The sequence below is a fragment of the Chinchilla lanigera genome, unplaced genomic scaffold (assembly GCF_000276665.1).
Source record: "Chinchilla lanigera isolate Chin_1 unplaced genomic scaffold, ChiLan1.0 scaffold00045, whole genome shotgun sequence".
NCBI lineage: Eukaryota > Metazoa > Chordata > Mammalia > Rodentia > Chinchillidae > Chinchilla > Chinchilla lanigera.
Genome location: NW_004955446.1, coordinates 16,750,770 through 16,765,639, shown reverse-complemented (window position 1 = coordinate 16,765,639; position 14,870 = coordinate 16,750,770). Strand labels below are relative to the sequence as shown.

General features: G+C 39.3%; 1 protein-coding gene across 1 annotated transcript in view; it reads right to left on the bottom strand.

The window, feature by feature from the left end:
• Positions 1–8,608: 8,608 nt before the first annotated feature.
• Positions 8,609–14,870, bottom strand: part of Emb (embigin) — a gene marked incomplete at its 5' end in the record, with an annotated part of 40,355 nt that continues 34,093 nt past the window's right edge. Inside the window, 2 exon segments of the mRNA XM_005392729.2 lie at positions 8,609–11,800; positions 12,515–12,570. Of these exon segments, the coding sequence (XP_005392786.2) occupies positions 11,799–11,800; positions 12,515–12,570 (58 nt within the window).

Below are 14,870 nucleotides of genomic sequence, written 5' to 3'. Positions count from 1 at the left end.
AAAAATAAAAAAAATAACAAATGCTGGAGCGGCTGTGGGGAAAAAGGAACACTTCTCTGTTACTGGTGGGAGTTAGACTGGTGCAACCACTGTGAAAATCAGTGTGGAGATTCCTCAAAAGACTAGGATAAGAGGTCCCATTCAACCCAGCTATTCCCCTCGTTATCTTCCCGAAAGAATTAAAAGCATCATACCACAGCAACATATGCTCACCCATGTTTATAGCATCACAGTTTGTAACAGCTATATCTTGAAATCAGCCCAAATGCTCATCAACCAATGAATGGATAAAGATTTCTGTAAGTAAGTATTAGAGTACTACTCCACCATAAAGGATATGCTTGAGACATTTCTAGCTAAATGGATGCACCTTGAGACCATACTCAGGAGTGAAGTAAATCAGACACACGTTTAAATACTGCATTGTTTTTCTGGTGTGAGAAACTGAAAGTGTAAATAAGGACCAAAACACATAACAGATATTGGGAAATGGGGGATGTTCAAATAGGAAGGGGAGCCAGGCGTGGTGGTGCACGCCTGTAATCATAGCACTCGGGAGGCTGAGGCAGGAGGATCCTTGTGGGTTCGAGACCAGCCTGGGCTACAAAGTGAGCTCAAGGCCAGTCTGAACCACATATCGAGACTCTGTCTCAAAAAGACAAATAAACAAACAAATGGGAAGGGGAACAAGGGAGGTGGGAGGGGAAAAGAATGGCCAAGAAAAGAAAAAGAGAACAGAAGGAAAAAGTGGAAACAAACTTTTGTAAATAAGGAGAAGAGGGGTAAAAGGGAAGGGAGGGCAATGAGAAAGACATAAGATGTCTTATGATGAATGTGATCATTCTGTATATCTAAAATGTACCAAAAAATAAAAAGAGTAAAAGAAACAAGAAAGAAAATAGTGAATGTCACTGTCTAGTGCCATGTAACAGAGAGGCAGGTATAACACAAAAATAAGATGCTCAAGAAAGAGCTTCCACAGCACCTTCGGAGAGTGGCGTGGAGGAACGCTCTGAGGAGGACAAACGGCAATGTGCCTTCTTACTGTAATGAAGGCTTTAAAATTTCATCTAGTCCCAAAGTTTTAGTCATTCTTTGTACAAAACTAACCAATCACCACAAAGATTCCCCTATTGCTTCTTCTATTTTCTTTTTTGGTGCCAGGAATCAAACTCAGGAGCTTGTGCTTGCCAGGCAGGGACTGAGCCGCTGAGCTACAACCCGACCCCTAATGTTTCTTCATAGTCACATCCGCTTCCGCTTCTCCCCGGCGTTCCTAACCCTGGCAACCTCTAAGCCGTTCTCCATCTCTATCACCCTGTCACTGTGAGAACATTCTATAAATGGATCAGGTATTTTGAGACAGCCTTTTTATTAACTCAGCACCTCCTCCAAATCCATCCAAGTAGTGGCATGTATCACTAGTTTATATCTTTTTGTTGCTGAGTACTATTATGAGTCTGTGTTAAACAGCTATTACAAATATGAGATAATCAGCTTTTCAAGAAAAAAAAATTTTTTTTATTTATTTTTGTCTTTTTGAGACAGGGTCTCACTATGCAGTTCAGGATTGCCTTGAGTTCACTTTGTAGCCCAGGCTGGTCTCAAACTTGCCAATCCTCCTGCCTCAGCCTCCCAAGTGCTGGAATTATAGGCATTTGCCACCACGCCCGCTGAGAAAAAAAATTTTATTTTGCTCACATTTCAGAGTCCATAATTGACTGGTCCTGTCACACTGGTCCTGTGGTGAGGGATTGCACCATAACTGAACATGTGGCAACTCTGTTCACAAGGCTAGCAATGGAAGGAGATGTGGGTGCTAACATTCCCCAGGGGAAGACCTCCCACTAGTCCCTGCCCCTGCGTCCCAACAGCACTAAGCTGAGCACACACCCTGCAACGCCTTAGCCCTGGGAACATGTAAAGGCCAAATTACGGTCATAAACCAAATGGTTTCCATGTTCACTTATTTTAAGACATTGTGGTGGTTGTAGCTTTAAATTGTTATAAGTGAGGCTGCTATGAACAGTTAGTTTGTGTGTGTGTGTAAGACGTAAGTTGTGATTTCTCTGAAATGCTTACTATTGCTTAGTCAATAGTAAGTGTATGTTTATTGAGAAACCATTATACCATTTTTCCAGTGTTTACATCTATCAATATGACAGATCTCATTTCTGTGTGTCCTTGCACTGCATTTGGTATGCTGTCTTTTTAAAATTTTTGTTATTTTCACATATATAGAATATCTCATTATGATCTCGATTTGCAACTCCTTAATGACTAGATGCTGAACAACATTGCCTGTGTTTACTGACCATCTACAAATGCTCAGTTTACAGTGGGAAACCGCCCATACTCATTGTATACTGAAAATACTAAGTCAAACACGCATCAAATACATCTAACTTACCAATCATCACAGCTAAGTCTAGCCCGCTTAAATGCGCTCCACACTTACACTAGCTTTCAGTGGGACAAAACCATCTAATACAGCCTACTTCGTAATGATAATTTGGATACTGCATGTAATTCAATTTGAATATAGTATATATTCAAATTAAATTCTTTAATTACTAGATTCAAATTACTGATGTGAATACAGTACGTACACTGCGGAGTATTAACCACTTACCCTCATGACTACGGCTGAGCACCACGCTTGCTGCTGCTGCGGCCAGTGGTGAGGTATCTCGCCATTATCATTAGCCTCGGAAAAGATCAAAGTACAATTTCTAGGCAACCCATCTGGGACCCCTCCTGTCTCTTACAAGCTATTCTTATTTCCCATTCTCTCTTTTCTATTCTCTAATAAATTTTCTACTCTTTAAAAAAAAAAAAAAGTGCGATTTCTACTTAATGAGTATAGCTTTGGCACCATGTCCAAAGAATCTTTCATCTAGAGCTGGGCGTGGACCGTAGTAGTGGAGTAGTTGGCTCACGTGGGTGGAACTTGCGTCATACAGCGCTTGCTTAATACGTGAGTGGAATTTCTGTGGTAGAGTGCTTGCCTTTTCTTCTGTTTTTTCTGTTATTTTTTTCTTGTATCCCTGTGAGTCACCAGAAAACTTTTTATAATCCCTCTTTGATTTGTCTGTAACTTTACCACATGTTTAACAGTTTTCTTAGTGGTTGCTCTAAGTATTATACAACATACATAACTTATTACAGTTTCCTGGTGTGGACATTTCACCAGTTTTAGTGAAGTATAAAAACTTTACCGTCCACGTCCCTTTGTATTATTTAAATATCTTTCCTTTAGACTTACATTGACGGCAGATCAGTATTATGTTTTCATAGTCAAATATAATGGGAAATCAAGAGAAAGTTTATTGTATTCCCATTTTTACCCTTTTCTCTGTTATGCAGGTATTTATCCCTGATCTCAAGATCACCACAGTCCGTCTTCCCAGTGTTGAGAAGTCGGCCCGGCATGGGCTTCACCGGACTTCCTCTTGTTGTGCTGTCCTGTCTTGACTCTGTAGGTTGACGACACATCACATTTGGGGAACACCTCAATCATTACTTGCATAGTTTTACAGCCCTATCTTCTCTTCTCCAACAGCAACAAAAATATCTTTTTTTTTTTATAATTCCACAGGGTCCTGAAGCTGTCCACTTTTTTCAGTCTGTACTATCTCCATTGTTCAGATTGAATTTTTTTTTTTTTTTTCTGAGACAGAGGCTTGATATGTAACCCAGGCTGGAATCAAATTTTCAGTCCTGCCACGGCCTCCTCAGTGCCGGGATTACAGACGTGTGCCAGCACCCTCAGCTCAGACTGGCTAACATTACTTAAATTGCAGTCATTCACTCACCCCCATTCTGCTGCTGAGCTTAAGCTGTGGTTAGTACATTTTTTACTTTAAAAATTTCTCCCTGGTTCATTCTTCTGTTTATTTCCCAACTGTTTACTGAGGCTTTCGACTGTTTATAGCAACATGTAGATGACAGTTGTTTTAAAATTCTCAGTCAGCTCTAACAGTATTTTCACCTTATCTGGTGATCTTTCTTATTTCTCAATCAAGGTGAGAATGATTCTTGGCCTGAATTAATTAAAAAAAAAAAAAAACTCAGAGGGGGCTGGGGATTTAGCTCAGTGGCACAGCACCTGCCTGGCAAGTACAAGGTCGTGAGTTTGATTCCCGGTACCGGAAAAATAAATAAATAAATAAAAACTTGGATATTTAAGGCATTGAATCTTATTTGAATCTTTTGTTTGGAAGCCGGGTGTGGTGGCACACACCTGTAGTCATGTGTGCCTCCCACACACACACTCAGGAGGCTGAGGCAGGAGGATTATTTTGAGTTCCAGACCAGCCTACGCTACAAAGTGAGCTGAGACCGCCTCAAAAAGACAAAATAAAATAATCTTTCATTCAGCAGGGCTCCTGCGACACGAGTTTGGTGGGGAGAAGGGTACTTCACCTCCCTACTGTCAAGTAGTTAGAAAATCAGGCTCTGCCAGGAGTGGTGGCACACGCCTGAGGCTGAGGCAGGAGGATCATTCTAAGTTTGAGACCAGGGTGGGCTACAAAGTGAGCTCAAGGCCAGCCTAAACTACATAGGGAGACCCTGTCTCAAGAAGACAAAAAAGAAAATCAGGTTCCTCACTGCTCCCACTGACAATTCAGGGGAGAAAGGATACCTACTTCTCTGGGGCAGGAGGAAGAGTTCAGGCTTCGAGAGTAGCAACACGATGGCTTCATTATTTGAAGGGACAGTTTTGCTTCCCAGCTGCCAGCTTCCCACTCAACATCTGCTGTTGCAGGTGGGAAGATGGGACAACAGCAGTAGTACCTGCCTAAGGTCACAACCCTTTACTGTGTGTTTTAGAACAAACCTTTACTGTTTGTTAGTTGTGTTTACCAGAAAAAAGTATTTACTCTGTATTTCTAGAAGTTGCTTCCCCATCACTGTTTTTAATCCAGTCACTGAAAATTAACCACTGATCACTTCCTTTCCATTGGCCTCACATGGTTTAGAGCACAAACACTTCCTGTATTAACCATTAATAATTTCAATACATAGGTAAAGTAGGAATCAAGTACACCACATATTAAAATCCTTTTTTCCCTCAAATTTAAAATGTTCTATTTAGAACACTAGTTCTCTTTTACAGTGGTAGACATTTTCAGAGAATACAAATTTTTATGTTTTTTGTTTTTTTTTTTGCTGAATTAAAATGACACTGAAAAAATGGAAAAAAAAGTTACTCAGGACAAGAAGAATATATGAATTTCACTTTAAATGTTCATTTGTGTCAAAGTCACAGCTGCCATTTAAACTTTCCAAGTGGATTTTGGTGCATTCTGCAAATTGTTTTCTAAGCTACAATTTGACCCCTCAAAATACAGGGCCACAGTTCTGGTATACTTTCTCGTAGGACTTAAGAAAGATGAACTGTTTAACAAATTTCTAATGAATATGTAAAAGGAAACAAATCAATTCAATGTTCTTTATTATCTCGTCCTTTACATTCACTTTAAATCATTTAAAAAATGAAAAATTTGCAAGTACATTTCCCAATCCTTACATTTTTAAAGTACATTTAATTGCATCGTGTATCCTGAGTTATAAATGTGCAACCATGATTTTTTTACAACATTCCTTATGACATTTGAGCGATTTACACAATACAAAAAGACATCAGTAGGAATGTAGATACACACACAAAAAAGAGAACAACTAGGAAATAAGTCAATGACCTTTAATGTAAGTGAAAGGGAAGCTTATGGTCAAATTTCTATCTTAAAAGGTATAAAAACAGTTAATACAATCATATTTTATGCTATTTTTGCAGCCTTTAGCATTATTTTATAGTTATAATAAAGCTAATCTCATTTATTCAGCAAATAAACTTTAGAAAAATAATAATCTGTGCTGTTTTCTGATTAAAAATTACATAGCAAAATCCTTTTCTATAAAGGTTTTTAACGTAACAGAAAACACACCAATATACTCTACAGGTTTGCACCAGTACTCGCAATGGACGGACTTCCCCAGCTGTGATGAGAAAGGAAGGTCAATGTCACAGTCTATCACAGGACTAAAAGTAATTCTCACAGTGCTAAGCATGAGCAACTTTCACTAGTTTCATAGCAAATTTTACCGGAAAGACATTCACTGATTCACTGAGCTCCACACAGGTATTTATTGACAAATTAATCAGAAGATACACAAACCCCCAAAACACCTTTTCCTTTGCCAGCTTACAACTTGTGAATCATGTTTAAAAGCTAATAAACTTTAATCGTATCAGATACTTGGAAGAGCTAGTAAAACTTGCTTACTAAATGCTCTCATTGTAGGCACTTCTCTATGGCAATACTACAACTGACACTTACTAAAAATGGCTATTTCCTTGCATTACCTAAAAGTGGCTATTTCCGTAAAAACTATCCTGTTCATCACTCAGACTTAGTCATTCACTTGCACGGTATCAGAAAGTAGCTCCTAAAGGAGTTCCTCCCTGCACACGGAATGCATAACGGGGTCTACCTTCCACCTATCATCTTACTGAAATTAAAAATAGCACCTCCTTTCATGTTCAGTGTTTGATAAATTTTAGGATCACCCTCACTACTGACAAGTAAAACTAGAAAAGAAAGTAAGAATCTTAAAAGAAACAAAGTGCTGTTTCCTAGCATGACATAGGGGACACGACGAGAATGCCAACACACGGGTTCCTCGAACTTTATACAAGATTACGGAACATACAATAACTGACAAGAGTGAAATTTTAAAAAGAAAGAAAAAACTATAGACAATGACAGCCTCATTTTCTAAAAAGCACGTAACTAGCGGGTTAGAGTTGTTTAGGAAGGTAGGTAGGGCGGGCGTGGTAGTGCTTGACTGTAATCACAGCACTCTGACAGCCTCCGAGGCAGAATTACAGATTTGAGCCCAATTTGACAGTTTAAAGAGACCAGTCTTAAAATAGTAACTCTTTCAAAAAAAACCACAGCTGGGGACATAGCTCGGTGCAAAGGCCCTGGGCTCAGTCTCCAGCACTGCACCCCAAAACTGGTACGTAAACATAGGCTTCTGAGGGTCTCCGGAGTCCAATCTTACTTCTAACCCCTTACAGGTAGGGAGATTTCACACAGATTACTTCATCTCCCTAAACTTGAGTTCCCTCATTTATTTTTTTTTTAAAAGTGCTGGGTGTTGTGGTGCACACCTGTAATCCCAACACTCAGAATTTGAGGCCATTCTGGGTTACACAAGTGATTCAAAGCCTGCCTGAACTCCGTAGTGAGACCCTATCTCCAAAAGAAAAAAAAAACAGTATTTTTATCCATAGGATGATATTGGCGTAAATGAAATAAAACATTTCAAAAAATTTTGCACCATGCCTACCACGTGCTACGCAATGAACAAATCCAGTTACCGTTACAAACTAGTGTGACGCATCCTTCATTCAGTTGTTAAACAGGGCAAGTAACTGGCTTCCTACAGTCTAAAAGTACATTCCTAAGCACCGTATGAAAGTGCTCAAGTTCCAATTTCCTTTTTCTTCCTTTCCAGAATAGAGTAGGATACACTGATGGTTAATCAAAATTAAAGCAGAAACTAAGTAAATGTGCCCAATTTTAAGATTCAAAAGTAACTGTGTCATTCCTGTATTTTTGTTTTATTCAATAAATACTTTCTCCGAGCACGCTGCAGGGAGGTGCTGTGCCTTTTAATTAACCTGGAGCACAGACCTGAACACATCCCTGTCTACAAATGCACAGCAGCACCAATGAGATGCATGTCCCTACTTCTTTACATACATTTTTTTCAATTACAGATTATTTTTTGCGTTTTTGTTTTGTTTTGTTGTTTTGTTTTTGGAGACAGAGTCTCGCTATGCAGTTCAGGATGGCCTTGAGCTCACTTTGTAGCCTAGGCTGGCCTCAAACTTGCAAGATCCTCCTGCCGCAGCCTCCCACATGCTGGGGTTACAGGCCTGCGCCACCATGGCCGGCCAGAAGATGAATATTAATGGGGAGAGCTATAGTAGATATTCAGTCTATCATTCTGCATAAACCTATTTAAATACCTCTAAGTTGAGGATCCAAGGATGAAGCAAGATGTTTTTTCTTTTAATGAATCTGATGAAAGATATACTTTCAGTGATCAAAACTAAACTTTTTTAATGTGAAAGTTAAATTTCGAAGTGGATTCTGAGATATTCTAAGGTGGTGGAGTAGAATGAAAGGTCAATAGGGTGGCCACAAATACCAACTTTCGATATCATGGCAAAGGATAAACTGCTAAAATTCCGTAAGTCAACAGCTTATTAGGATAAAAATAAGGTCTACCGTGTGTGCTCTCCATGAAATGAGTATAATTAAAATTTAAAGATGTTCAAAGGAACATATCCCATGTAATAATTTAGGGAGTTACATGAACTTGTTTTTCTGTTAAAATACTTTCTCACTTTTGTCTTTTTGTCCTTTTTTTTTTTTTTTTCATTTTTCTCCAGTACCGGGAACCGAACTCACGACCTTGTGCTTGTCAGGCAGGCGCTTTGCCGCTGAGCTAAATCCCCAGCCCCACTTTCTCACTTTTGATGTGGCAAATTTTTAATTGTTTTCCTAAAAATAATGATGAATTAACAAAATTGGATTTTTACTTTTACGTTTATTCATTCAACATATTTCACAACATCTCCAACACACCCTCATGGTACAGGGCACAGAAATAAAAGACGAATCAAGAACAGCAGCAAACCTGTGTTTACAATACAGGGGAATAAAAACGAAGGCAGAGCATCACTGCTCACTGGGTGTGAGGGATCTTCAGGGATGCATGGTCGGGCTAACATCAGGAAAGCTGACACAGACCTGAGGGAGATTAGCAGTTTCACACACTGCAATACTAAGAAATGACAAAGGTGAGCCTGCAGGGTGGCGTGGAGCCAGCCACACGAAGTTGCAAGGGAGATTTGTGTTTTAGAAGGAGGACTTGAGCAACAACGCAAAAAACTGAGAAGATGAGGCTAAAGTTCAAAACCACAGGGCCGGGGATATAGCTCAGCGGCACAGCCCCTGCCTGACAAGTGCAAGGTCCTGAGTTCAATTCCCAGTGCCAAAAAATAAAATAAAACCATAGCTGTTACAGCTGGGGCCAGTGGGGTCTGGGAGGCAACCGGGTAGATTAATGAGTTTTTCAGAAAGCCAAAGGAACAGGAATTCTTGACCAGTAAAACATCACAATGACCTTTAGGTTTGGATCTGACCAAATGCTTGAGGGAAACGCAAGACTACAGAAGATGATTTACATTTTAGTATAAACTTGTATATGGAAGTATGGGGAATTTTATGGCACCATGAAGTCTAATTATGCTGAAAAACCCCACTAGCCAGAGAAAGTGATAGCCCCTCCCAACATGTCCTATACAAGCTTGGAGCAGTTTCCTGCTTCAGCTTTTCTACCGCTTAGTACTTGCAGTCAATTTACTGAGTTCTTAAGTTAATCCATTTATTATCTTTAAGGAGTTAGTTAATGGACACAATCCATTTTTAAGCAAACAGTGGTGAAGTAATTTTCTAGAAGTCCTCCAGAGACTTTCAAGAACTAAAAATCAACTTCAATATTTGGGTACTTTTTCTGCTTTCAGTTAGTCAAGCAGCTTGTCTTTACTAGCAAAAATACATAGCAAGAATTATTTAAAATTTCAATTTGCTATATCAATATTTCAGATTATTTTACCTTTGAGCAACACGTTTTCTTTTTTTTGCTTAAAAACTACTTCAGCCTCAACAATGAATTGTGCCAAAACATAAGGCTGCACACTCCACATGAGCTACGTATCGTTTTGGGTTACGATTTAGAAAACAGGTTTGACTCGCTTTTCCCTGAATTCTGCTTAAGTTAATTAGGCCAGCCACCACCACAGTACCCCTAACAATTTTGTCAAATTATGAATTAGATCAAAACAAATGGCTGAGGTCAAGAATGAATAGTTAACCAAAAGGAGTTATTTTCCAGTTTAATAATATGCTCCTGTGTGGCTGAGATGTTCTGCAACAAAATAGTTTTGTTGCAGCAGCAAAATAAAAAGCAGCTTCCAAGTCACTATTTTAGGTGTATATTCATGCTAGTAATATTAGTAAACATTAGTCAAGCTGGCTATGCAGTTCTCACTATCAGAATTCTATTTTCTTAACCAATATCCATAGTATAAATTACTATAAAGCATTCTTTCTATCATCTTCTTCAGGCTTTAATCATCATCTTCATCAGGCTTTAATCCCCAACTCAAGAACTGTGCGTTTTTCATGGCCATCCTTAGCTCTTCTCTGCTTCTGGTTGCTCACACCACGGACAATCTAGGGTAGTGTAGCATGATTTCCATTATTTCCTTTAAAGTCACTGGAAACTTCCATGTACATTCAGGTTTCATTGAATTTGGTTATAATTCATTTATAAAATATTTCAGATATATATGCAATAGAAACTATCCTACTTTCAGATACTATGTTAAGGCATTTGCAAAAATAAAGTACTTCAATACATCTATATTCCAGCCAAAAGAATTACTATTGTAAAGCACTAATGACATATTTTTATATATTTAACCAGCCATGGATACAAACAAACTTAGTAAAAAAAAAATAGAAGACACCAGGAAACCATGAACCACAGAAGCACCCGGCTGACAGTGGTGTATTGTTAATACTTACACACCTGGAGAAGTCCAAGGTCCAGGGCTTATAAAACAAAAGAAACAGAAACAACAACAAAAATGCTCTAAAGACAAGTAGCACTGTGGCTTGGTATGGGAAAGACAGAGAGTTGCTCTGTAGCAACAGAGCTTAGGAGCAAGCATAGGATTTTTTTGTTAGTTAGTTTTTCTGTTTTTTGAGGTTTTTTAAAATCTTCTTTGGTGTTTGTTTTTGGTTTTGACTTTTTCAGGTACTGGTGATTGAACCTGGGGCCTTGCACATGGTAAAGCAAGAAAGTGGCCTGCCACTGGTCTACATTCCCAGTTTTTTTTGTTTTATTTTTTTTAGTGAGACAGGGTCTCACTAAATTGCTGGCCTCAGATTTCTGATCTTCTTACCTCAGCCCCCTGAACAGCAGGGATTACAGATGTAACCACCATACCCAGCTAAGAGCACGGTTTACTTCCTTGTCTTAAGCTATGATTTATGGACAAAAGCTATGTTGTACTTGCAGAGAGTGTAACCATCATTAGCAAAAAACACAAAGATTGAAGTCCTAATGACACAATTTTTCAATATCACAACTTTACATGAAACTATTATACAAATACAAATTTCTATACACACAAAGCATGATTAGGAAAAATACTTTTTTTAAGACATAAACAGTAAAGACTTCCTTTTTAATAGGTTCTTTGGTTATAGACAGGTCTTTAGTGATACCTGTTCCATGGAGTACTTTTTTAAATTGTTCTATGAATTATTAACTCATTCTGCTGATGCCCTTTAAAGACCAAGATAAAATTAATTACTCTGGGTTACAGCTCACGGAACACATTTCACATAGTTTGCCTTGCTTTAGTATAAAGCAATAACGACATGAAATAAAGGCTCTAGATCTGAGATAGCATGTATTATGTATAAAGCTACTGGTGTACAAGCCGCATAAACTTTTCATCTTTTTTTTAAACTTTTCATCTTTGAAAACACAAAAACTCAGAAACTCTTTGTTTTTTGTCATTTTTTTTTGAAGACAGGGTCTGGCCATGCAAGTCAGGAAAAACTCAAACTCTTAAAAGCTGAAACACATCCTTGTACATCTTCCCACGATGCTTGATGTGATCCATTCACTGGCTCACAGATTCCTGAGTTAAATAAAGCATAAGGAAATAAAATTAATGTGCTTGTTATTCCATAAAAACTTACTATTATTTTAGTAAAGCAAAAAAAAAGAAAAAGTACTGGAAAGTGAGGGTTACAATCTCCTGCCAGAAGAAGGTGCTCTAATATCAACGATCTGAGAAAATGTTGAATCACTAAAGAAAATTAACTACCATAGATTAGTTCATAGCACCACACACGTAGGACTGAATGAGAATAAAGTTACAGAACACAGAAAATTTGAGGGGGGAAAAGGCTACATAAAACACTGTAGCTGGGCATGGCAGCGCACACCTACAATGCCAGCACTCAGGAGGCTGAGGCAGGAGGGTCGTTGCGAGTTCAAGACCAGCTTGGGATACAAAGTGAGCTCAAAGCCAGCCTGAACTGCATAGCGAGACCTTGTCTCAAAAAGAGAAAAAAAGAAACACTGCAAAAGAAATTAGCCCAGGGTGATAAAAGAAAAAAAAACATATAGACAGTATCTACTTCATATTGCTACTGCTTTTCTCCAGGAAAAGGATGTTGTTATTTTTGTAAAACTACATTTTCTTTAGTAATACCTGTACATTCAAACATATTCCGACACATATTAAATAACTTTTATGAAACTAAAAAAAAAAGTATCTGGTTTAATAAACAGCTCACGTATACTGTATTTCCCCTTTTATTTGCACTATCATTTGAATATAACTTACATTTCTTTCTTTGCCTGGGGGCATTATTTTCTAAACCATTGCTATCATCTGACTTCCTGTATGGAGAACAAAAAGGAAAATCACCAGATGTTTACAATGCTTGATATTAAGTCAGTACACTATTCGTATCAGGGATATCAGGAGAACATGCAAGATTTCAATACAGATATATGTTGTCCTTAAAAATGTCCTGCTCACAATGTTGATTTTACTTCTCTATGCACTGTTCAGAGATGAATGTTGGTACAGCTGACAGTTAATAGTCTACGGCCAAACCACCCTGAACACGCCCGATCTCATCTGACCTCAGAAGCTAAGCAGGGTTGGGCCTGGTTAGCACTTGGATGGGAGACAGTAATAAGACATGTTATGCAGAGGGAACACTGCTTCTTCCTGTACTCGCCCAGGGGCTTGGACATAAACCACAACCCATGTGTTGTTTCAAAATATGCAAGGAAGCTAACACCCAGATAGGAACCTACCAGTTTGTGTGACACTGGTGCAGTAATTTGATGTTTATTACATCAAGGTGCAGGTTAAGCATGGTTCTTTACCCAGTGTGCATCAGCACAAGACTACAATGCAGGGTTCAAATTCTTATGACTGAACAAGGTGATGATTTTGCATAATGAATGTCTTACAAACCTGATGGGCGGCCTTGATCTCGTTAAGCTATGCCCACTAGATAATAAATTCAACCACCCAGTCAGTGATGTCAGAACTGCGTGGGTGCCAGTAACCATTTGGATTGAATATAAGTGAATCAGATAAACCAATGTTTTGATGGAACACATTTCACTACTCTCTTTAAGAATTAGTTTCACCAGGAAACTCCTATTCAGCTAAACACATATACAGGTATTACATGTAAAATATATTTCTGCCAAAAGAAATCTCTTAAATACTAAGTCTAAAAGGAACATGGATAATCAGCTGATGCAAAGGAACTTTAAAGTGCCCTAGCTACTTCTAATAATCTAAAGATACTAAAATAACCTAAAGTGAGACACTTCCCGTGATATGTGATAGTTAAGGATGGAGAAAATGACGTACATTATTCCAATTTTTTTTTTTGGTTTTTCTCCGGTACCGGGAACCGAACTCACGACCTTGTGCTTGCCAGGCAGGCGCTTTTGCCGCTGAGCTAAATCCCCAGCCCCATTATTCCAATTTTAAAAAGAATAAATACCACTCTTTATATTTTACATGGAATCATTTTGACATTGCTTCTAACATATTCTAGGAAAATTATCAAATAGGCTAGGGTTCATAAGTAAGGGAAACTGTATAGTATCGACAGCACATTCCGACTGTCCATGGACCATCCTTACAGGGTGTGTCTTGCACAAAGCAGAGCACAGGGGCCACCGGTGACCTCGAGTGTGGTCACAGACACTGGGCAGGCTGCGCTGGGTAAAGAATCTGGCAATGTGAGAACTGTCTTCAAGGATGTACACATCTGCCGTATGTTTCATAACTCCAAGAATATAGCAAGAGGACCAAAACATAGGAACCAAGTTCAGGTTGCTATGGATAATGTCCCAGTTCTCCAGGCAGGCAGCAGACCTGCCCTGGGACAGCTGCAGCGCCGTTCCAACAACTCTGAGGGTCTCTGATTCTAACCGTTTTTCCTCTACTTGTCTCAAGGAAACTCCTGACTTAGTAACTCTGTAGCTCTAACTTAGAGCCTACCTCTTGTTGATTTACTGTACCTGCTCCGTGGGAACTAAGTCAAAACGCCTGTCTGAATAGTATCTGTGAACAGGAAGGGCAAGTGTCCGGCCCACTCCTGCGCCGCAGTGTGGCTCCTGAGGAAGCCAGACGTCCGGTCACTCTGTGTTGGCAACAGCCGCTCAGGCCCCTCGTTTCTCGTGGTCTCAGTCCACCCTAGATTTTATTACTCAGCCCAATCCCCATGCTGGCCACCTCTGTCCCTAGCCTCTGCTCTCAGTTCTCTGGCTTGGAGGAACGAATTCCCACCTTGCCCAAACCAAATGGCATCCCTGGCCACCTTACTCTCAATTCTTCTAACATTTTCTACTAAAGAGAACTAGCAGTGTACTTACAGCACAACGAACATTCTCGCGACAATGATTACTAACAGAATTCGAGGCCAGCTGCCTTCAAGGCAACAGAGAATGAGAACCACTTGTACACATTTGAGAGACACAGACACACAGGCCCCAATCCCTGAGACTCGGACCTGGGAGACCCAGCAAGATCCGAGCAACTGTACCGCTAAGGAGCCTCTTCAGTGATCAAAACTACAGGCAAGGCTGAGAATCACTCAAACAGGTAATACTTCCTTAAGGTCACTGAGCACTTGGGCACCAAAGCCTCGCTCGACAATGCCGTT